Below are 23,765 nucleotides of genomic sequence, written 5' to 3' on the forward strand. Positions count from 1 at the left end.
CATCAATTGAAGAGTGGCAATGGTTCGACGCCCCTGGTCTATATCCACACGACTCCGTCCGTCCTCTATACATCACAAAATTTACTACACTACAAATACACATTCACCGCACATAGGAAGTCTCCGCGCCAGGTCAGATAGTACAAAATTCGTCATGCATATGCAGCCCAGCCTGTCATGAGTCAGCCCTACCCTCTAAGTAAAGATCAATAGACTTACCGCAGTACAGCACCGCGAGATTCTTCTCATCGGTGGCCTGTTGGATCAATTCGTTCACCGTCGCCGTCACACTCAGCGTCTTGCTCAACTTCTTCGCTACCACTGTCAATGCGCGATCGGCCTCACTGGGCTCGTTGGCCGACCGTTGGTCCGTGGCCCCAGGGATCACCGGGGGCCCGCCATCAGCCTCTTGCGCATCCTGCATCCTCTTCATTCGGAGGGGCGAGAGCGTCCAACTATACAGCGGATCGTACCGCAGCACATCCAGGATCGTCATGATGCTATAGGACTCCTCGCGCATGGCCTCCAGCGTAAACTCACAACAACGTCGGAACACTCCTTCGGTCTTGCTGATTCCCATGCCATCGACCAAATCGCGCGTCAGCCGGAAAGGAACGACCTCCGGCACGGGCAGCACTCGCCCTTGTTCAAATGCCACTCCCAGATCGATATGGACCACTTCACCCGTTCGTTCGTCTAGCAAAATATTGTGGCCGTGCCGATCTCCCAGCCCGAGAACATGGCCCAGGATTGAGATCGCGGCGGTACTGCGCGTGTATGCCAGCCTCTTGCTGAACCAATCATCCGGATTATTGAACTTCTCCATGAAGAAGAACCTCATGACCGGATGAAAGTGCTCGGTCACCTGCCGGTAGGTTCGGACTCTCTGCTCAAAGGACCGGGTCTGAACATCCGCGATGTGTTTCCGACACACGTTCGGTTTCATGTCCTTCGGAAAGTACCGTTGATGTGCTGGCAACAAGAAATCGTGCAAGGGAATCGTATGAGGCACAAACTCGATGATTCCGGCATTCGACGTGAGGGGAAGCACTTTATAGGTGCGAATGCCCAAATCTCGTTGCCGAGTGACCTGATGATCTTTGAGGAGGCTGCTGACTTGCTCAAAGACCTGTTCCATGATCGCGTCCTGTCGTAGATCATCGTTGCCTCCTTTGAACTGTGAGGCGATTAGCTGGGTCCTTGGCATGAATCGAGGGGTCAACTTACCAATTGCTTGTAGCGTGCTCCGTTGCTGGCAATGGCGGTCACAATCTTTGGCGCACTGACTCCGGAGGCAATGGTGAACTCAGGATTGTACTTGACGAGTTTGGGGACACCGCTGTAGTCACAGTCAACGCGAATATCGATCTTCATCGTAGGTGGTGGGAGCTTCAGGGTTGCGGCATCTTGTTCGAGCCGTTCGCCATGGGGTAGCTTTTTCAGAGGAACTTTGGCGCCACTCTTGAACTTGTCGGCCGGCTTTTCGATGGCAAACCGCACGTAGTTGATGTTGGTATTATGGATCGCAATCCATGTTGGGCCCATGCGCTTGTCGTTCCTCAAGCCTTCCACCAAATTTCCAGCTGCTCGGTTTCGAGACAGGGCCGACTGGTCTTTGCTCCCCTTGTATTTGCTGCTCGCGAAGATCTGGTACATGCCATGGAACGGATGCTCCACACAGATCCGGAAGATCAACGCAAAGAGCATCTTCTGGAACTCATCAGAAACATCCAACAGGCGAGATGTCAGTTGGTTCATCAAGGGCGCAAACTTGCGACTGGGGACTTGGCTGAGGTATTTGGCAACCGCCATGTTCGCGATGGCACTGTCGGACTTGTCAAGCCACAATGCACAGAAACGGAGTGCGTCGTTGTTATAGCTTTCGCTCTCCTTCAGGCACATGAGGTAGTTTTCCAGACATTGTTGAAGGAAAGCTTCGCGGCTGCGTCGCAGGCGCTGATATTCGCGATCATCCAGGTCGAACCACTGTTTGGTTTTGGCCCGATGGTATTTCAGAGCCTCCCTCTCCTTGCCTTGAGCCGTTTTCATCATGTCCTCTAGCGCACGTACTTCCTTCTCCTTACGGTCACGCAGTTGTTCTATCCGTCGAAAGTCTTCCAGCCCGTCTGGATTCTGCAGCTGTCGGTCGCAGAACATGGCGAATCCATGATAGACCCGGCCAACGTCTTCCCCGCGCGAGCGACTTCGGAGCTCTTTGACTGCTGAGGACAGATACTCTTGAATGATTGTATCCGGCTTTTCTAAACGCGCTTCTGCAATGTGATGGCCCTGTGCAAGTGTCAGCATTACGTACTGAATCAAGTCATTTATCGGCTTGACGTACCAGAGTCACCAGAAGTTCCGCACGGCTTATTGGGATAGCCTGCTTATGCAGATCGTTTCGGTCCCTAAGCTGCTGTAGCATTTGGATTGACACTGTCATCTCCCCTTGGTCCCATAGAACGTTGGCCAAATCGAACTTGGCTGCACCTTCGATGTTTAAGCCGAGGGATTCGCAATTCTGCGAGAGCTTTGAAAGACAAACAGCCGATTTCAACGAAGCCTGCGAGATACCATGGTTTCGCGCGATCTCAAGGGATTGGCGGATAACTTTCACCTCTAGTAATTGCGCGTCGCGGTCACTCAAGTTGATGGCGGTCTTCAGGAAGTCTTTGCTCTTGATGGACGAGAACAAGGCCTCATGGCAAGTCAAGATCTCTCCAACATCATTGACACTGTAGACGTTAGAATCAACTGGAGGGCAATACGCTATAATTTGAAACCTACCTTGTCGTCTTGAGCCACGAATCCCTGCTTGCAATTCTTTGCCACTCGTTATTGAGCTCATCAGTTGATTTGGAACTCAAGACATCGCAAACCTCTGTCATGACTCCCAAAGTCCGCATTGCATTGCGTAAGGACAGTGCTGAGCGGCTAGTGCTAGTTAGTAGGTCCAGACTAGACAAGAGACACTCGTCAATGGAAGCATAGACATCCGTTAGCGTCCCGGATATGTTGAGGCTTTGGAAAGTCCGGAAGACGGTCGCGGATGGTGAAGAACTCAATGGGGAAACAGGAATGTCCCATTGCCTTAAACTCCTTGCGGTTTGCAGCATGCTGTCAAACGATCCCGACGTATCTTTGGAGTTACCAGAGATGGCAAAGATCGAATTGGCGATGCCTTGGAGATTGGTCGAATTAAGAGCATTAAGGACGCCGTGGACGTTGGCATCTCTCCCCATTTGTATCTCGCTATCATACCGTGCGCTTTGGAACAAAAGATTTTTGATTCCCGAGCTCTCATGCTCAAGTCGGTCCATGACAGCCTCCAACGATGAATCTTGTTGAATGCCATAGAAGAAATCCGGGTCATCTATATTTCGGAATATGCCATGCAATATCTCCGGTGCCACTTCGTATCTCGCAAGGGATGAGCGGCGTGAGGTGGAGACCACACGCGATGCAGAAATTTCGAGGAAAAGAAGTCCTGTCTTTGGCAGGCGGCACTTGTTGGCGGCTGAGGATGCTTCGGCAAAGTCAACGTCGAGCCACTCGTCTCGTTCCACTATTGTTGATTCATCTGGTCTGGGCTGGTTCCTCAAGTAAAGGATGCAATTAATAACGAGCCGTGCATGGGGAATGGTGCGGTCATCGACTTCGCGAAGCACTCGCCCAAAGATCTCCGAAACCGTCCCACGAACGTTCACATCCCCTTGAAGTTCCGCCAGTAAAACATCATGAAGGATGTACGGCAGAATTTGGACTGCTAGATCAGGGATCACATCGAGGATGGTGCGCAGTGGACCAATCACCGGGTCTTCGGGAGCTGCGTTTGAGAGGAACAGTCCGACACTCCGAGCAAACTGTCCAGCGGAAACAGTGGAGTCCCACATTATCGTGGCTCCTGCTTCAGTCGCGGAAACTGGCGTAGGCATACCAGGACACTGGTAAGGACTCCATGTGAGAGCTTTCAAGAGGGAAGGGGGCACAGTTCTTTCACAGTGCTGGAGTTCCGGGAAATTGCCCAGGTTGCTGATAATGAGTTGCATGGTACGTTCAACAAGTCCAACTTCCAGATGACTGCTATTCTGTAGCATATTGCAAAGCATCATGAGTATGCTAGCTTTGGAACGGTGAAAGGGACTTAGATATGACTGATGAGACTGGACTTCGAACAATTCCGGATCCTGTTCCCTTAGAAGAACGTCACCAATCTTGCCAGTAGCTGCAAATGCTCTCCCAATGACTCTGGCTGCCCATAATTTATATTCAGTTCCCGAGTCAAATCTCTGTAGGGTTTGGCAGATAGCAACAGCACTAGACATGACGTTCTCATCATCTTCGAAACCATCGTGGTAGGAGCCAGGGGAAAGTTTGCTCTCGGTGCATAGCATTGATATGACGTGGTCGGCGATCGGTTTGCTTAACAGACTCCTCCTCGAACTTTGATCACCGAGAACTTGTAGAAGCAATTCATATCCCTCTCTGCTGCCTTTTGGGCCCTCTTCTGCAGTGGAAACGCGCTGGGTAGAGCCGACCAAACGCCGGAAGAGCTCATGTTTCTCAGGACTGAGCGCAGAGGGTTCATACGAATCCAAATAGTCTTCGAACCATTCGAGGAATTGTTTTGTCTTCGTCATGACTGTTTCCACTAGATTTTCCTGCGCTATTTCCGGGGGTGGGGAAGCGAGGAACTTTCTCAAAGACAGCAGTGTAGTGACTGCAACCCCAGCCATAAGACCAGGACTCTCAGTCAGGTAGGGCTTCCCCTGTTCCAGGAGGTACCAGAAGATACCCAAAGTGTCTTCCGCGCAAAATATGTCGACCAAATAGGGTTGAAGGGCGTGTATTACCATTTCAAGCGGATAGTCGCTTGACATGACAGGCCCAGCAATACTCACGAGTATCCGAATCTTCCGAATAACGGAGCAAGCATGTAAAGAGCCAAGGGCGGGGTGAATCGATTCCAGGAGTGTTCGGCAGACATATGTTGCCAAAGTAGGTGTCCATATAGTCTCAAGGTCGTATCCGCTCCGCTTGCAGAGGAATTCAAGTTCATCAAGGAGGTAGCGCGCTCTGAATGACGGTTGTTGGTTTGCAGGCAACAGAATGTTGGAGCAACTCTTTCCCACGATACTCCCTAGAACATTGAGGGCCTCCCGGAAGTTATCGCGCTTGAGGAGCGCCCTCTCGATCTGCTCGTATTGGTCCAAGGCCCTAAAGAAGGTCGCTATCATTTGCGGAAATTGAGCTTCAATCAAGGACACGAATTCATCGGTCCCTAACAACAGCTTCACTTTGTTTTCTACTCCTTTCGTTTGACTGGATCGCCCAGGGGTGCTGATATCTCGGGCTATACTGTACGCCTCTGCCTTGCAGAATGACTCCACTACAAGGTGATCGAATGGGATACCAGTACAGGCTGAAAACTCAGCCCCTTCAGTTTCAATCCCGCGCATCATCACCTGTCCGATTATCTCGTCCTGGACATCCATCAGCATCTCTTTGAGTGTTGCGTAACCAAAGACACTGAAAGGCATAGATTTAATTGATTGCTCCTCGGTCCAGGTGTACACAATCTGGGAGGAAAAGAGCCGGAACAGCTGTCTCGCATCCTCAAGTCCAAGTGTCTGTGCAACATCGTGTAGGCACTTTTCCGCGTACCGAAGGGAGTTTGGCACCTTGGCCGGGGTCTCAAACATATGGTATATGCTTCTTCGGAGCAATGTATGCCACCTGGAGGCAAGCCGAGCTAGTACAATCAGTCGCAGAGCGATACCTTCGTCCCAGTCAGAGTCTCGGGGAAGGCTGTCCAGCACGTCGTTGAAGATCGCATCATGCTCTGTGAGCGAGTACTGGCCGAATAACTGAGGGATCAGCTCTCCAGCACTAAACTTCACTAGAGCGTCCCCTTCTCGGAGGATCGTGAACAAACTCGTTCTAGGCGATGGAGTGGATTGGCCGCTTGAATATGCGACATTATGCGTGAGTAGATCCCCTAGAAGGTGGGTGAACTCAACGAGAACTGGAGTGGAGGCCATTCGCTTTGCCAACAAAACCTTTGTAAACCATGCGTAGATGTCGGTAGCTGAATCGTGAAGATGATCGGTCTCTGGACCAGTCCACAATCCAACAAAGCTGTCCATCATACGAAGACAAAGAATGTGCGAATTTTCACAGCGTTCCAATTCATATGTCTGCAAACATTTCTCACCAAGGTCTTCGAGTATTCCTACCAAAGCAGAGCGTTCCATTCCAGCACATGCAAGATACACATGCGGTAGGAATTCCCGCGCCGATAGAATGTCCATTTCATCGAGGCTTCTCAGATACTCGAGCAGACCGTCATCGACCACACTCTGAGAAGAGTCAGAAGCATGCATCCTCTGGAAGATCGATAGTTGAATAGTGATACAGCGTTGTAATGTGGCCGCATCCTGAAGCACCGGTGACGCTTCTCGATTGTTGCTGAAGATTGAAATGAGCTCAGCTGATTGATCATGCGTCGTGAGCAATGGATCATCCAAATCCATATCTTCTTCACAGTCAGAACGCAATTTCTCTTTTTGCCTTTCTCGGTAGCCCTCCAAGATATTGGCAAGGGGAGGAGCCAGACTTGAGACAGCACCAATGACAGCCGTGTGGGAGTGGGAGAAGAACAGTTTGGGAGCCAGAAGAGGTGTTAAGACCGTCAGGCATGCATGAGTAAAGACGAGTTCCCGAGACGCTAGGAAATAGCACAGCTGTTTCCATAAACGTTCGTTGCTCTCCTGTATATTAGATACGCGGGTGGTAGCTTGCTGTGGTAGGCATGCCGTGTATAATGCAATAGCGACACAGGAGCATGTGACAATTTGCACTATATCCACAGTTATATGATGTGATTTGTCTTCAAACAATGCATCCCAGGCCTGCAGGAACCCATCAACTTTTATTTGCAGCAGATCGAGGACAACATGGTCATTGGAGTCAAGTCGGCCAAACTTTTCCAAACACAGAGATCCTTCAGGCTCCCAGTATTCGGCCGGATTCAACATATCCTGAAGGTCAAAGAGATAGTTGAGGGGCCGTTTTTTCTCATGGTAAAAGTGCCATCCTCTGGCAATGAGACCTGTTGGCCCTATGAAACGAATCTTAGGCAAAACGAAGCGCCTATTGGTGCAAGCAAGCAACATGTTCAAAAGGTCCAAGGGGCGAGCGAACATAGCAACTTGTGCTATCTGTAACCGATCGGTCACCGATCCTATTGCCCTGTTAATGAGTGGTAATATCATAGCAGCAGCATTGGGATAAACTTACCAATGCTCCAAGTTTCCCTCAGCCAGGAGCAAATCTTATGTGAAGCGTCCGGCACCAAGCCTGGGTTTATCTGTGCCGTCATGCGAAGGATTGTAGCCCAAAATGCCAAGCACGAATCCGAAATAGCAGAGGGGCCGTTCATATTGATGGATGCTAGCATGGAACTTGTTGCTTTCACAACTACTGGGTAGTCTAAAAGATCATGCTGGAGTATATGGTTCAACAGATTGTAGGCAGCTCTTGCCGTTGTTTGAGAAGTAGAAGTCCGGGAAGTCAAATCCCAAGCGCGCTGCCAGCAGGGTTTCAAAGAATGCGAGCCTGCATTGGGACTACCAGCAATGCTATTATCGCACCGTTGTTAGTCATATACTTGAGGTAGTTGCAATGAACCCCTACCTTGCAATCGCGACCATTGTCCAACAAGAAACTGTGCTATTATCATCCAGTATATTTGGAAGCAGCCTCTCAAGCAGGGAGAGCTTCGACTCAACATTTGCATAGTTCCTGGGAAGTAACGGAATCAGCTGCAGAGAGCAAACTCTCCTTGATCCAGAGGACGCTGTTGAGTCACGAAACGTATCGTCTATCTGAGAAGCAAGGCGCTGCCTCTTATTCGCCGTCTCTCCCGACGTAGAATGCGGCGATAATTTCCCACATATGTAGTCTGATAGTTCAAGTAACCTTGCTATAAGCCACAGCGTGGTCCAGTTGTGCTCGGCTCTTGCACTTTCAAAGCGAGGCCATGCTGAGTATTTCTGCTGTTGTTCCGGAACGGCGCTGTGAAAAACCAATTCATCTAGTTGTAGCACCTCCTTCTCGGGTCGCTTGAGATACTCCATGTGCAGTGTGTCCAAGAGGTCTTCTATCAGGCGTGCAATTGACTCTGAGGGTTCTCTTCGAGCCGCATCAGTTAAGACTACCACACAAAGCATGGCAGTGACAAGCATTTCATCTTTCAGCCCCATAAGTTTAGTGGCCCACAAACGTCGAATTACTGGTATTAGATCTAGCAGTGACGTCCTCGCCAGTTCAGACTGGTCAAATAGAACTTTCATGATGACTGTGTTTACGCTAGCAAACGCAGCTTGATGTCCACTCCCAGCAATGGATGATGAGCCCAGGAATTTAGCTAATCCATGGAGAACACGCTCAGCTGCTTCCTGAATAGGAGCGTTTGGGCTTCCAGTTAGAAGTTGAATACATACAACAGCTTCTGTGGCAGCACTAGTGTCACCTTTGGACTTTTCACTGGCAGTAGGGATTGGCGTTATCCTGAGAGGTGTTGAGCTCCTGCCCCCAGTAGAAAGGTACTCATCCAAAAAGGATGCATGCCCGTTTCGAGAACTCGTCGGACTGAACTCGTCATCCTTGGCATTGATACCTTTCAGGCAGAAGTCTATCACTTTCTCCCACTCACCCGATGAGAGATGCTCGAGATGGGGGGGATAACGCAGGAGATTGACCAAGCATTTGGCATAGTCCACACCGAGAAGCTCAAAGAGAGAGTCACTTCCAGGGGCTAGCAGAGTATCGGTGATGTGGTCGACTAGTGCACGAACTGATCGTGTGCGCAGATTGCGCAAGAAAACATCAACAGCCGTTCGCAGGACAGATGCACATGTGGACAAGCGAGCCGCTGAAGCTCTCTTGGAGTTCGACCGACTGTATAGAGATTTCTCGACTGATACAAACCGAAACAGAGACTCAAAGATCTTGTGGCAAGCTTTGTCATTCAGCGAGTTTCTAGAGATGCGCGCGCATGTCAATAACTGTTAGGTACCGCCAGACATAGAGCGATCTGGATTCTCTACATACAATTTTGAATTTCTTCTATTTTTCTGCAGTATATGCTTTAGATCTATCAGGTGTCAGAACCACACAGTCAGGGGGGTCCGGCATATGCAAGACAAACCAGCAAGCCCATCTGAACGCTCCCTGAGCTTCTCTGACGCTAGAAGCGCAAGGGCCCCATCCAAAGTAATCTCGCCCATGATGGAGGCGGGGAGCTACGGAGCCGGCCGAAATGCCATTAACAGTGGCAAGAACCTAGATGGTCAAAAAACCATTTCAGGAATATTAAGGGTAAAATTGGGTGAAGCAAAAGCCCCCGCGAACGTCATGACCAAGGAACCATCCTGGGTTGGCATCTGGGATGCTCCGCTTGATGTGGTGGGCGGCGGGAGGTGAGCTCCGCCCGCCTTTAGACCGCCGGAAGTTTGATCGCGTCCTCCGGACCTTTTTTGGCCGGGACAAACACAGCAGAACTTCGGACTTGCCGGCGCTTCTCGCAGTTTGCGCACTCACCTCACTCTGAACATGGAGGATAGGGATCTGGCCACTGGCCTTCGTGGCCTGTACCAGGATCTCTCTGCTCTTTCAGCTTCGTCGTTTGTGAACATTGATCGGCTTCGCATTGAGCTGGAGGCTCACATCGACGATTTCAAGAAGCTCCTCGACAAGCCCGCGAAAAACAACAGCAGTCGCCAGGCTGTCCTCTCAGGTGAGTCTGACTGAGCTAAACCTTCGTCGCCCCTGTTAGATGGGGGTCCAGAGACCCAAGTCTAAGCGCTGACCTTGTAATGCGACGCCCGTCTAGGGAAAATTACCGTTGACAATCTCGAATACTCGATCAATGAGGAATTTCAACAAGGGGTGTTGATGCTGGCAGATGCACTAGACATCGATGAATTGCAAGCGGCAGTACTGTTTTTGGCGGCGCAGGAAGATGCTCAAGTGCTGGACAGGCCCCCCGTCATCGCCGCGATCATGCGATTCCATGAGCGCCGGCAATTCTTGCTCGACTCGTTACGACTTATTTTCCAAGAATCTTTCGAAGTGGAGCGGGAAATGACCCAGGTTATCATGCAGGACATGCTGGCGTTTGTTGTGGAGATAAAGGATGGGCCTTTGCGGAATGCGTCGTTGTTCACACGGAAATGCATGAAGTCAATGGAGGATATCGAGAAGTGGCTTGTCCTTCTTGGCGAGCAGGTCCAGAAAGCGACCATTGTCGGCCAGTCAGAAGAATTCGACATCATAGAGGCTCTAGAATACCAACGCAGCAGCTTGCAGCAACAACACGAATCACTCGGTGCAGTGCTCTGCTACCTTTTCAAGGGCCCTTACACCAGTTCTGAAGATCTCCGCCTACTACTGGACCATCTCCGAAAGCTCGAGCGCTTCGATGGGCTCCTTGTTCATTACCTCCCTTGCATTGTCACGTCTTTCGTTCAGCATGGCTCGCCTGAAAGTTCGAGCTCCTACCGAGAGGCCAGGAGTCTGCACACAGCTATTACTTCCTCCGAAGACGGTCAACCCTGGAAGGTGCCCGCATTTCATTCGGCAGTCATTGCATTATGGCTCGCAATCTACAGCGGCTGGGATTTCGATGCCCCTGCCTCTCCTCTTCAGGGTGTCGACTTGGAGAAAGATGCCGACGAGCGCACCAAGATGTTCATGACGGCATTGGATGAGGGAGGCCTTGAACTTATCCTCGCTGTCTGCTATGGTGTGAACGATGAAGAATGGGCTGACCCAGCTCGTAGTGAACTGGTCACACTGTTGTTGAAAGATAGCGCATCAGCAACGATCGAGTCTGATTGTTGCTCCGGCTTTCTGAAGGTTCTTCTGATGGAGAACTTCGAAGCCTTTGCCGAGGCGTGCATTGCGAACATGCCAGATGCGGTTCGGATGTTGAAAACCGAAGAAGATTCCCAAAGACTGGATCATCTTACTGCTCTGAGAGATGGCCTGACGTCTAGCCTTCATCGTGGCTTGGTAGAGGCCCGGACACATCTCGAGTCGTTCTTAATGATCATGGCTTTTGCGTTCGAACGTCGGCCAGATGCCGCGCAGGAATTCTGGGCCGATCCCGATGGTAATCTGTATGGCTTCCTTCAATGGGCATCCAAACGGCAAACGGTTCCCAGAGTCAGTGCATTCTGCGAGTTGCTCTGCTCCATCTCCGTGGGGGAGGACAATGCCACCGCAGCCCATCGGTTCCTGTCGGAAGAAGACAGATTCATGTCCGCGAAATTCAAACGATCCACGTCCATGAATTGGTCCCAGATGTTCGCTGAGCTCCAACTGTATGCCACAAGAGTTACTGAAAAGCCTTCTACATCACAAGCGATTTTGCGATCAAGAAAACCCGATCCGGCCGACATGAGCGAACCAGAGAGCCCTGTGATGTTGACCTGCTACCTCAGACTACTGGAGCATCTGTGCAAACAGAGTGCCACTATCAGAGACTGGCTGCTTCACCACCCTTCTTTCAATGTTGTCGGTACGTTGTTGATGCTGTGCAGCGGGCCAATCCCTACGCATTTGCGCGCAAACGTCTTTGCGGCTCTTGCGGCCTTGATGACAGAGAAGTCGTCTCACAACGGCAATGAAATGTGGCTTGCAATTGATCAGTGGATTTCGGGGGGCTCTATGAGTGCTTCCAACCTTGGCAAGGTCCCGGTGGTTTCGAATCCGCTCGTATGGCATGAGCAACAGGCCTTCCAGAGGATTGGTGAGAGCTTCGACCAGGCTAATGCTTTTGTTCGCCTCGTTTATTCACTCGTCTCTCCTGCTCCCGATTCGGCAGATTTTCACCTCTCCTTATCGTTCCCCGAAAATCTTGGTTCGTCCTACCGTATGCCGGGCATTGAGCCTTATATCGACTTCATTATGGGTCAAGCTCTTTCCAGGAAGGTTCCGGACCTCAACGAACGCCAGACCCGCTTGTTAACTTACAACTGCTTGGATTGCATCGTGACATGTCTGAAATCTTTCAACGAGAACCTAGTCACCGTCCTCAGTCAACCCGCAATATCTGCCGGCGATAGCGTCATTAAAGCGTCCACATTTGTCACCTACATTCGTCTTCATCCTTTTGCACGGGTTTGTGAATGGCTGTTCAATGAAGACGTGATTAAAGCTCTTTTTGCTACAGCCCATCAAGATGTGAATGAGGTTGCGAAAGCCTCGTCAGACTCTATCCTTGTCCTTTCCTTGGTTCGGAGCTTGGAAGTTATGGACATGATAATCGACCTTCAATCGACGTATTTCAATATTGTGAGGCCGGCGATCAGGTCCCAGGCTGGTGGGAGCAGGACGAATGTGGCCAATTCTTCGCTCTCGGCTTTTGAGGATAGCATTCTGAACAACTTATCGTTAATACCTGCCTTATGCCTCTATTGCAGCACGGGACATCAACAACTCACAGTTACCTCGATGACGTTGCTGGAGAAGCTATCTAGCTCCAGAAAGCTGAACAAGGTTACGTCTCCGGAGTTATCCAAGTGGCGTTCACCGAACAAGATCGTCGAAGTTCTAAGTGCTGAGGTAGACCTCAACAGTGTCGCACGCCCATTTGTATCTCAGATGCAACCCGAATCGAGAGAGATAGAATCTGGCGCACAATCGCCCGGATACATTATCAGAGAAAGCCTTTTAGCGCTCCTGAACAGCTGTCTCGGCATGATTAATGACCGACCTACCATAGCCCACTTGCTTCTTGGTTTCAGCAGCATCGGGAATATGCTTGATGTCACGCCAGATGGCCTATTCGCCGATAAGATGTCTTTGTTGCATGCTGTCATTGGATTTCTGCAGAGCTATCCCGACGGGTTGGATGGAAATATTCTCCCATGGTTGTTGCACGTCAAGCGCATGGCATTTGGGGTTTTGAAACATCTCTGGTCTTCTAAGCTCTCGTCCTACTTCACACTCGCCGAGATGCGTGGCAGCCGCTTTCTTTTCAACATGCTCGCAAGCCAGTCGATAATTGGTCCGAACACACCGTGGGATGGATTGCCGATCATCACGGATGAGTTCTGGCTCTCTGAATCCACAACTGCTCTTGCAGAATTTCTCCTCTATAGAAGCTATCTGTTCGACTACGCTGCAACAGAAATCCGCTCTGCTGCCAAGCTTGCTTCCCCGACCCTTCAAGCGGAGATCGTTGCAACATTGTTCGGAAACTCGGTCTCAGAGGCTGGGGAGACGATCGTGAATCCCTCTGTCTTCGATCTCTTCGATTTTGCGGATTTAGACATCCAGCATCGGTTGCAACTACCGGCATTGAACTTGCTTGACGGTATCGAGTTTGACGTGTGTGCGAGACCTGAAACAGAAAGCTCTCCAGTCGTCTACAATCTGGATGAGGTCGTGGAGCTGATCCAGGTCAGGAAGGAGGAATTGACCTTGGATGGGCACCTACGGCCCCAAGATGAAGAAGTATTCCTGGCCGAATCCGAGAACTTGATGTTGTTCATACGGGCAACGAACCAAGCGAACCTGATTGCGTTTAACCGTTATTTGGCTCTGCGGTCATGGACACAGCTCATTACCACAATTCTCACTTGTTCCGAAATTGAGGGCGGAAGGAGAGCTACCTTCATACTACACTCGCTTCAGTTGATTCTCCCCAAACTCGAGGTTGCTATTGAAGAAGATCGACCGGAGGGGGTTGAATTGGCACGACTGGCTGAGACCTTGGTCAGCAGACTGGAGTCTACGCAGCCCGGTTCGAATCATGCTCGCAGGAGCGGTGATGTCCTCGACGAGAAACTCCATCAACTCTTCCAGGTTTGCATTCGAGGCGTGATCTTGGCAAGCGGGAATGTCAACATCAGAGAGACCTTTTACAACACCTGCGCACACTATATCGCCGGCATCATCTCGTCAGAACCGACGCATCAAAGCATGAGACTCCAGAGTCAGCAAGTGATCAAAGCTGCCGGCCATGCCTTGATTGAGGCCGTCTGCGACGATGCGTACGCTGGCCAAGAAACATGCCGAGTATCCGCCCTTCTGTTCCTTAATCTCTTGGCTGCTCTGGATAGGCAAGCAGATGGTCAGTTGGCCGATTCCATAGCTCAGTCCAACTACCTGAGCCTCTTCTTGGACGCTATCGGGTCGCTACCTGTTGAATTGAGGAACGCCCCAGCTAGTGGTGAGTCGTCTCATTCGTTAGTAAACGCGCATGGCTGACCGTAATCTGATTAGATACACCTTTGTTGTTGTCCTACTACCAATCGCTTCTCTGCCTACTTCAGGAGCTCTGCCAGACCAAGAATGGTGCGACTTGTGTCTTGAAAACTGGCCTTTTCCAGGCAGTACGGGACTCGCAACTGTTCGCAGCCGACCCAGACCTCGGTATCGGTGAGTGAAGGTCTCATTCCAACGATGCAATCCGCACCTAACAGACCTAGATATCGATAACCCCGATGCTCTTCGAAAGTACTACGACCTGCTTGACTCAGTCCTCCGTGTCGTCGTCGCCGCTGTCTTTTCTCGTGGATTGCACAACGAACAGATGCTGGAGCAAACGCGGGCTTTCCTTGCCGAGAACAGGCAAAGCATGGTCGGCATATTCAAGAGATTTGCCAAGGTTGGAGGCGGGGGTGCCGCAAACCATCAAGATGCCCTGCGGCAACTGACCAAGTCATATATGGCACTCATCACAGCCACAGACTTCCTGGAGGTATGTTCCACCTGGGCACCACTGCTCGTCTCGATGATACTAACTGATTTGTTATAGTTCGAAGATCAAGAAGTAAAGGAGCGGACGGGCATGAAGTTCTTTACATGAGATCGGGTCTACGCGAGAAGGAGATAGGCAGGTTGGTAGGCATAAGGCATGGAGTAAACTGGTTGGAATGATGTATATTGAAGTATTCAGTCATGGATTTAGAGGATCTGCGTTGTCAGCCTGTGACGCCTCAGGGTGACGAAGCGGCATAGTTAGGCGACGCCGCGGCGTTGATTTATATTACTATCTAGACGCCTCCCAAACCCCATGCATTCTCCTAGCGTGCCATGCTGGGGCCTCCCCACTCATTTAGATTGCTCCCAGCCGGTCCCTGGCTACTGCTGTGATCGTGAGCTTTCCAGCTGCCAAGGCATGACTCGTAGTCAATGCTTACTGGGCAGGCCGTTCCCATCCAATCATGCAACGAACCGGGGGCGGACGTATTATCTTATCTCCGTCTTGGGCGGGAGAGCAACCAGCAACCAGCAACCACCCAACTCACCACTGCTGCCCGTTCACCTTCACGCTCATCGACGCACTCCGCCTGGCCACCACCGTCTCGTCCTCACCATCGGCCCTCCCCAGCAGTTGACGAGCTTACCATGTTCGATAGAGTTTTCCTACTGCCGGGATCTTTCCAACGCTGAGCGCCCTTCTCTCAACCTCCTCTCCTCGGACGAAACCGGGTAGATGCAGCAGAACTCGAGAGGTGCCACCGAGCAGAGGAGCGGTAAGCGCAAGTCGATCGGCAAGAGGAAGCTCTCAGATCAGCAGGAGGGGGAGGTGCAGCAACCTCAACAGCAGCAGGCGACCATCTCCGAGCTTCTCTCTCGGAACCATACGACCCCCGCCAGAGGTCATCCGCAACAGACGTCCCCGGCGAACAAGCGTCTACGAACCTCCCCACCATCATCGGGCTCTGTCCCTTCGAATATCTCGCAAGGACCGAACGCCTCCGACAGGATGTATAATTTCGCAAATGCAGAGACCAGGTCGGGCGGCCCGATGGGACAGAGTCCGAGCGGGGCTGGTCTTCCCAATGCAACATCCAAACCTCGCACCATCAACGCCACATCACGGCAAAGCAACTTCACCCCCCACACTGGAGCGAAACGGTTAGTCGTGAAGAATCTCCGGACGGGTTCGCGATTGAATCAGGATTCGTATTTCGAGAAGATATGGGGCCAGCTTGATGCAGCGTTGTCGGCAATCTTCAGTGGGGGGAAGCCTGAGATATCGTTGGAGGAGCTTTACAAGGGCGCCGAAAATGTGTGTCGCCAAGGACGAGCCGCAGCTTTGGCCAAACGGCTGCAGGACCGATGTCGAGATCATGTGTCTGGACAATTGCGCGATAAATTGGCAGCAAAGGCTGCAGATGGAACCAATGTTGATACACTACGGGCAGTGGTGGAGGCGTGGTCGCTATGGCAGTCCAAGCTGGTACAGAGTCACTGGTTCACTCGAAAGATAACAGACCGATGTTAACTGTATCGCAGGTTACTGTTCGCTGGATCTTCTACTACCTCGACCAATCGTTCCTTCTCCACTCCAAGGAGTTCCCCATTATCCGTGAAATGGGTCTGATGCAGTTTCGTCAGCACATCTTTTCCGACGCCGTATTACAGCCGAAGATTCTGCAGGGTGCTTGTGACCTGGTCGAAGCGGATCGTGGTGAGGAACAAAGTGTAGTGGCGGATTCTTTATTACTTCGGAATGCTATCGAACTGTTCCACGGCCTTGATATCTACACGAGCGGTTTCGAGCCGCTTCTCGTTTCCGAATCCAGGGACTACTTTTCCTCGTGGGCCCAGCGAGAAGCAACAGGATATTTGGCCACCTTTGCGGAAAACAGCCATCGATTAATTGAGCGCGAAGTGAATCGGTGTGAGCTGTTTTCCCTCAACCGAAGCACCAAACAGAAGTTATCGGAGCTCCTGGATCGAGCCTTGGTAACGGAGCAAGAGGATGTCTTGCTCAACCAGACCGATATCCTAGGCCTACTGCGGGCGGGAAACAAGATTGCACTGGAAAGGCTCTATTCCCTCCTTCAGCGAAAGAGTCTGGGTGCGAAACTGAAGACCGCCTTCAGCGGTTATATCGTCGAGGAAGGTTCCGGGATTGTTTTTGATGAAGAGAAAGAGGTGGACATGGTGGCTCGACTACTAGAATTTAAGCAGCAACTCGATGACGTTTGGCTCAATTCTTTTCACCGGAACGAGGATCTGGGTCACACACTCCGTGAAGCCTTTGAGACCTTCATCAACAAGGGAAGAAAGTCGGCAGCTACTGGCGGGACTGACAACCCCAAGACTGGCGAAATGATTGCCAAGTACGTGGACCGGCTTCTCAAAGGCGGATGGAAATTAGCGCCTGCGCGTACGGCAGAGGACATGCCACTTGCAGACGAAGATGCCGAAATCAACCGGCAATTAGACCAGGTTCTGGACCTGTTCCGCTTTGTCCATGGCAAAGCGGTGTTTGAGGCATTCTACAAGAACGACCTTGCTCGTCGGCTGTTAATGGGCAGAAGCGCCAGCGACGATGCGGAGAAGAGCATGCTATCGAGGCTTAAGACAGGTTGGCATTACTGTTATATCCTTGGCTTTCCCGGCCTATACTGATAATTGGAATTAGAATGTGGATCAAGCTTTACGCACAATCTGGAGTCCATGTTCAAAGATATGGACGTTGCCCGGGATGAGATGGCGGCGTACAGCTCTATACAACGCGAACGGCGGCACCGCCTGCTGGTGGATCTCAGTGTCAGTGTACTGTCGGCGTCGGCATGGCCCACGTACCCTGATGTCCAGGTGCGGATACCACCTGAGATCGCGACTGCCGTCGATGATTTCGAGAAATTCTACAACACCAAATACAATGGGCGGAAGCTCAACTGGAAGCATCAGCTTGCCCATTGTCAGCTGCGGGCAAGGTTTCCCAAGGGAGACAAGGAATTGGTAGTCAGCTCCTTCCAGGCGATCGTGTTGCTACTGTTCAACGATGCCCCAGAGGGTGGAACCCTCGGATATCAACAAATACAAGAGGCGACCATGCTGTGTCAGTGGCCCCACCTCCCTATCCCATGTCTAGCTGGATGACAATTGGACTGCTGCTAACACTGCAGATACAGCTGACCAGGAATTGAAACGAACACTTCAGTCGCTCGCCTGTGCCAGGTATCGTGTCCTCAGCAAGAAGCCCAAGGGCCGCGAAGTCAATACCACGGATGAGTTTTCGTACAACGCGGGATTTTCCGACCCGAAGATGCGGATCAAAATCAACCAGATCCAACTGAAAGAGACGAAGGAAGAAAACAAGACAACGCACGAGCGGGTGGCTGCTGACCGGCACTATGAGACGCAGGCGGCTATTGTGCGGATTATGAAGAGCCGCAAGACCATCACGCACGCGGAGCTTGTGGCCGAGGTTATCAAGGCGACGCGAAGCCGGGGAGTGCTGGAGCCGGCGGATATCAAGAAGAACATTGAGAAGTGGGTCTTCCGGCTCCCAATTTTCATTTAGAAGTAATGTTACTGACACGAAATTGCACAGGCTGATCGAGAAGGACTACATGGAGCGAGAGGAAGGGAATCGGTACCAATATGTGGCCTAGAGTTTTTCCAGCAATAGCGTGCTAGTGTCGGGTGTCAGACTATGGTCGTACAGAGTTGGAATGGCATGATGAAGAATGCACTAGTTCAGTCAGGTGTGCATCCTGAGTGATTTGGGATTTGGGACCTTCCCTCTCGGGCAGCGTAGCAATGATCTGGCCGGGGTACTTTCCGCATCGCTAGTGGTAGAGATAGTGTGTGGACCGTGGAGTGGGCGGAATGCCGGGAGGGAATCCCTGGCATGGTTGCGGAGGAGCGCCGGTCCCACTCCCAGCCTAAGACAGCTTCCATCGCGTTCCGTCGGGAAAAGGAAGGTAGCCTCGACTCTGCAACGACTCTTAGGTCCTCGGTATACTTGCCTGTTCGAGCACATCCCATTCCACCCGCAGGACCGCGGGGACTGTTGGGACTTGGGAAACGGACTGAATGCGCCTCACGTGTCCTTGTCGCTGAATGCACTGAGCTGGACAGCAAGGTACACCCGGGGCGCCCACGTAAGGATAAGCAACCATGTCTGGACGGGACAGCTGCATTGTTTCATTCATCACGGCTGAAATTGGGTTGAACTACACAGCGTATCTCTCGCCCGAGAGACCGACACGACTCGGCAGAGAACGAAAGTCAAACCCACGAACGCCTGGAAACTCCGGAAAAAGGCAATGGGAGTTGTCAGCCGGCGGCAACCCCCATCGATGACCGCTCGAGACGGATGGGGAAACGGTCTAGGCTCGGGGGGCCGGCTAAGGGGGGAGTTCACGTGGAAGTCTGAGCTTTTCTCAGGGACGGACGATCCCTGTACTGGGCAGTCGATACTACTATGTATGTATGCAGGATATCGGAGGAGAAATTCCTTCCTTCCTTCCAGTCTTCGAGACCGGACACGCCTCCCTATCAACCATCCTCCCGATCGAGTAACGATTGCTGCTATAGTGGGTTTCATAAAGATCTGACAGCGGAGACCGGTGGCTCCCCCTTCCTTCGCGTTTCTTTTCTTTTTTTTTTCTTTTTTTTTTTTTTTTTTGCAAGGTCCCATGATCGCTTTCGCATCTGTTGGGGATTGAGACCGTCTATTTTTTCGACGATCCATTGCGCACCCCCCATGCGGTGCAGACAGGAGGGTGGATTGAATTGCGTTGTCGATTATTTGTTGAGACCATGCTGGTATTCACATACCTGTCCATTACCAATCCTACCTGATGCTGGAAGCCTGAATTCTGCATAACAGTTGTCAGCACGGCACAAAACATGCCGCGACGGATGCCTAAGCTGCGGCACGACCGCCAAGCCTAGATCCCATGCATGTATGCGGTGGTCAGGGAATTATCTTCAATAGGATTGATATGTATGCAACAGAGTTATCAAGCTGAGGATGGCTGGATTCGCGTTCCCCGTAGAGTAGTGGGTCCTGGTCATGTCTTCTGGTTGTCGTCCTGTAATCCAATTCGATCTCCGTCTTCAAGAAGACCTAATACTTACATCGTACATCGTATGTGATCTCTCAAACAAGGGATGGGTTGGTTGCCATGGTGTGGCGCAATCGGAGATACTATGTACCACTAGCATCACTGGTCTCCAAATCAAGAATCCGATTCACCACCACTCCGCCACCCCGCGGCGTCAGTTTGAAGATCAGTTTCCCAGACATCGTTGCGCTTTTCCAGCGGCCAAGGATGCACCCGGAACTGGAAGGGTTACGCACCCGTGACATCGCCCATCCCCCAACCTGTCTTGCGTCTACTGCTACTAGTTGATTTGAGTGGACGATCCCGTCTACTATGTACATAGTCCAATTGATGCAGCAATATGTACACCGTAAAGTATGTCTCTGTTGGCAGTGTTCCGTGATGATACGATAACTCGATTATCACTCTGAACCCGCGAACAGCGCTGTCCCATCCCGCGGACGCACTGAACGCAAAACCGTAGGGAGTCGTAGACAACTCGAAGATAGCCGTACCGTCAACCGTTCAGGTCGTCAGGTTCAACGGCAAGGCGGAATTCCCGCAGAGAGTAAGCCGAAGCGCCCCGGCAGGGTCAACGAAAGTCACCAATGTGGGCGGGTAATTTCCATGGGGGCGGGTTCCAGACCCATGGGGAAGCCAGCCGGGATGTGACTGGCTGGACGGACGAGTCGATTACCACCGGTAACGACAACTGTAGTAGCATGAGTTTCCCTATCCAGCACCGCATGGTCGATGGGTCGGTCATGCGAAAAACGACCTGCTCATGTGAGCTGCAAAAAAAATTAGGATTCCGATTCAAATCGGCTCGAAAATGCAATTATCAGGTTACTAGTCGGGATGGGACTTACGACATCCTGAAGTACTACCCCCAACAGCATACTCCGTCTGGTTCTTATTTATCTCAGCGCGCTCGCCCCGGTTTCTCGCTCATCGTTTCCCTGGACCATCACGATTCATTCTCACTTCCTCTTCTTCATCTCCTCATTCTACTCTGAGTAGACGGGTCTGACCTCGGTCGTCCTCAATTTGCTAACTGCTTACCCAATTCCCTGCGATCTACAAGGTCATCCCAGGCGTCTGGAGACTTCTCGCCAATCGACCGATCGTCCACCTGACAAGTGACTGTGAGTGCAAATGGACAAATGAGAATCCCTACTGCCTTGCGATTCTCCATTTTTCTGGATGCACAAACATCAGTGGACTGACAGCTGCCAGCCTCGAGCGAATCCAACTTCCCCACTTTTCCCCGCCTTGTCCGGACTCTATTCCGATCCTACGCGCCCATCCCCAGGGTTGCGCTCCGTCTTTGGTACAGTCGCTGCGAATCAACCCGAAAGCTTCTGAAGAGAGGACTGACAAATGCAAGCCGCTCGAAACCGACACTGTCCTAGCAAGGGAGGTGTATATATAAAGCCAAACGCAATCGCCTTTTTGGAGGACGAACAGCCGCGATCTCGATAGTCGAGCCGTACTTCGTCCTACCCCACTCTACAGACGGCTCGTGTTCCTACGCGTCCGCCAAACGTCATACTCGCCCCGAGTCCCCAGTTTTCTTGCTGCGATCAACCCCCAGATCTCCCTCCATTATGCAGAGTATGTTCCACAATTTTTTCTAGAGGATTTCATTCCTGTTTTTATGTTGCCCCAATCTTTCTGGCTTTTGCGCCAGACTATGCAGTCCCAGATCCTGTTCCAGGGCCGGCATGAAGTCAGATCTCCTCCGCAGAACCCGCTGTGTCCGATGCATGCGCTAACGCCGGCCCATCAGCCAAACACTTCTTTTCGGACCCAACCCATCTGGTCCAGACCGCCCTGCACTCCCTCACCCTCACAAACCCTTCTCTTGCATACGACCCCGAAAATAAGATCATTTTCCGTCGCCCAGATGCGGCATCACAGTCCAAGGTTGCGATCATCTCGGGAGGAGGCTCTGGCCACGAGCCTGCTTTTGCAGGCCTCGTTGGCAAGGGTTTCCTAGATGCTTCGGCCGCCGGTACCATTTTCGCCTCTCCCTCCGCGGAGCAGATTCGCAAGGCTATCATGGACTGTGTCGACCACGAGAAGGGTGTTCTTGTCATCCCCATGAATTACACGGGTGATGTGCTCAACTTCGGTATGGCTACGGAGAAGGCCCGAGCCGCCGGAATCAAGTCCGAATTCTTCGCCATCAACGATGACGTTGGTGTCGGCAAGAAGAAGGGAGGAAAGGTCGGCCGCCGTGGTATTGCTGGTGGTATCCTTATTCTGAAGATTGTCAGCGCGCTGGCCGAAGCTGGGTAAGTTGAATCCTCTTGGATGCGACGGTCGTAAGCTCATGGACTGACTGGATCAGTGGATCTCTGGAGGATGTTTACCGCACTGCCCAGTTGGCAAACAAGAACCTCGTCTCTGTTGGCTCTTCTTTGGAGCACGTTCACGTCCCAGGCAGAGCTATGCCAACAGACACGATCCCCGATGGCGAGGTTGAGGTTGGAATGGGTATTCACAACGAGCCGGGATCTCACCGGGTTCAGTTCACATTGGTCGATCTGGTATCAACTATGCTTCTTCAACTTTTGGACCACAACGATCCTGACCGCGCCTGGGTCACCCGCAAGCCCGAGGACGACTTTGTGCTGCTGATCAACAACTTGGGTGGTGTGAGCACCCTTGAATTGGCGGGTATCACCGATGAGGTGCATCGCCAGCTGGAGAGGGATTACAACGTCAAGCCAGTCCGCGTCATTCAAGGCACTTTCCTCACCAGTCTGAATGGCCTGGGCTTCAGCATCTCTCTGTTGAAACTCGTGGACACTGGACTGGGTTCAGGAAAGTCCTTCCTGGAACTTCTCGACGCTCCCGCGGAGGCTGTTGGCTGGTCCGCTCCCATTCGCACTGAAACCTGGAAGCATCGGTCGGATGCTCCTGTTGAGCTGAAGAGGACTAAGATGCCCGAAGATCAGCCCAGCAACGTGACATGTGAGTATCTCAACACCCATCCTCTTCTGCCTCGTTGCTTTTTGCTCGGCTACGGCTAACATTCGAATCAGTGGACGTTAGCGTTCTCAAGAAGGTCCTGGGCACTGCCCTCCAGCGCGTCATTGCTGCCGAGCCCGAAGTCACACGCTACGACACTATCGTCGGTGACGGTGATTGCGGTGTAGGGTTGAAGCGTGGTGCAGAGGCTGTCCTTCAGCTCCTGGAGGACCCATCCTCCAAGATCACCGACGACGTGGTGAATGCTGTGAACCGCATTGTCAGCGTCGTGGAGAACACCATGGACGGCACCTCCGGAGCCATCTATGCCATTTTCCTCAACGCGCTCGCCCACGGCCTCCGTGAGCAGGACCGCGGCACAACCACCCCCGCTACTGTCGAGGTTTGGGCCGCGGCGCTCTCGTACTCACTCTCCGCACTCTCCCGGTACACCCCTGCCCAGCCCGGCGACCGTACGCTGCTCGACGCCCTTGTTCCCTTCTGCACGCAACTCCAGAAGGTCAAGGACGTGCACGTTGCCGCCCGGGCGGCGCAACAAGGCACCGACTCGACCAAGAACATGAAGGCCAGCTTGGGCCGCAGCGTCTACGTCGGTGGCGAAGAGGAATGGGTGGGCAAGATCCCTGACCCGGGCGCTCATGGACTCAGTGTGTTCCTCAACGGTCTGTCCGAGGCTCTGTAAGGGATGGGGTTCATTTCCAGGGTACATACAAATATTGCATCAGCTGATGATATTCTTCTAATATAATTATGATAATGATGATGATTTTGTCTTACTCCAGTCGGCCTGGCTTATGGTTTACTTATCAGCTAAGGGCGATCAGCACATAGTAGCCAAACTCTATACTATGATATATAGCAGCATTACTAGGCGCAAGACACCCCGTCTTGTAG

General features: G+C 51.9%; 4 protein-coding genes across 4 annotated transcripts; 2 read left to right on the plus strand and 2 right to left on the minus strand.

The window, feature by feature from the left end:
• Nucleotides 1-32: 32 nt before the first annotated feature.
• On the minus strand, nt 33-9,430 carry atmA (DNA-binding protein kinase TEL1). Its single transcript, XM_025722761.1, has 9 exons — nt 9,212-9,430; nt 9,115-9,157; nt 7,696-9,042; nt 7,300-7,640; nt 2,788-7,243; nt 2,345-2,735; nt 1,228-2,289; nt 220-1,177; nt 33-172 (listed from the first exon to the last, which is right to left on the minus strand). The coding sequence occupies exons 1-9, from the start codon at nt 9,288-9,290 to the stop codon at nt 153-155; spliced, it is 8,697 nt and encodes a 2,898-aa protein (XP_025573806.1). The 5' UTR covers nt 9,291-9,430; the 3' UTR covers nt 33-152.
• Nucleotides 9,431-9,615: 185 nt separating this feature from the next.
• Nucleotides 9,616-18,434, plus strand: BO80DRAFT_359133 (cullin-4B; the record flags this gene model as incomplete). The annotated part of the gene is made up of 9 exons (XM_025715915.1): nt 9,616-9,799; nt 9,896-14,242; nt 14,296-14,451; nt 14,496-14,773; nt 15,521-16,261; nt 16,318-17,398; nt 17,456-17,878; nt 17,952-18,312; nt 18,374-18,434. The coding sequence occupies 9 exons, from the start codon at nt 9,616-9,618 to the stop codon at nt 18,432-18,434; spliced, it is 7,632 nt and encodes a 2,543-aa protein (XP_025573807.1).
• A 459-nt stretch (nt 18,435-18,893) lies between these two features.
• On the minus strand, nt 18,894-19,896 carry BO80DRAFT_124885 (uncharacterized protein). Its single transcript, XM_025713526.1, has one exon. It carries the CDS (start codon nt 19,517-19,519, stop codon nt 18,977-18,979), a length of 543 nt encoding a protein of 180 aa, XP_025573808.1. The 5' UTR covers nt 19,520-19,896; the 3' UTR covers nt 18,894-18,976.
• A 1,585-nt stretch (nt 19,897-21,481) lies between these two features.
• BO80DRAFT_456503 (putative dihydroxyacetone kinase (DakA)) lies at nt 21,482-23,553 on the plus strand (the record flags this gene model as incomplete). The annotated part of the gene is made up of 4 exons (XM_025722176.1): nt 21,482-21,488; nt 21,664-22,171; nt 22,228-22,853; nt 22,925-23,553. The coding sequence occupies 4 exons, from the start codon at nt 21,482-21,484 to the stop codon at nt 23,551-23,553; spliced, it is 1,770 nt and encodes a 589-aa protein (XP_025573809.1).
• Nucleotides 23,554-23,765: the final 212 nt, after the last annotated feature.

The sequence above is a fragment of the Aspergillus ibericus genome (assembly GCF_003184845.1).
Source record: "Aspergillus ibericus CBS 121593 unplaced genomic scaffold BO80scaffold_28, whole genome shotgun sequence".
NCBI lineage: Eukaryota > Fungi > Ascomycota > Eurotiomycetes > Eurotiales > Aspergillaceae > Aspergillus > Aspergillus ibericus.

Excerpts from the sequence above, each read along its gene's own strand:
- atmA (XM_025722761.1), bottom strand. The coding sequence starts at position 9,290 with ATGGGCGAGATTACTTTGGATGGGGCCCTTGCGCTTCTAGCGTCAGAG. Across the intron at positions 9,158-9,211 it reads GCGTTCAGATGGGCTTGCTG|ATCTAAAGCATATACTGCAG; the intron begins GTTTGTCTTGCA and ends GACACCTGATAG. Across the intron at positions 173-219 it reads TCTCGCGGTGCTGTACTGCG|GCTGGGCTGCATATGCATGA; the intron begins GTAAGTCTATTG and ends GACTCATGACAG.
- BO80DRAFT_124885 (XM_025713526.1), bottom strand. The coding sequence starts at position 19,519 with ATGGATCGTCGAAAAAATAGACGGTCTCAATCCCCAACAGATGCGAAA.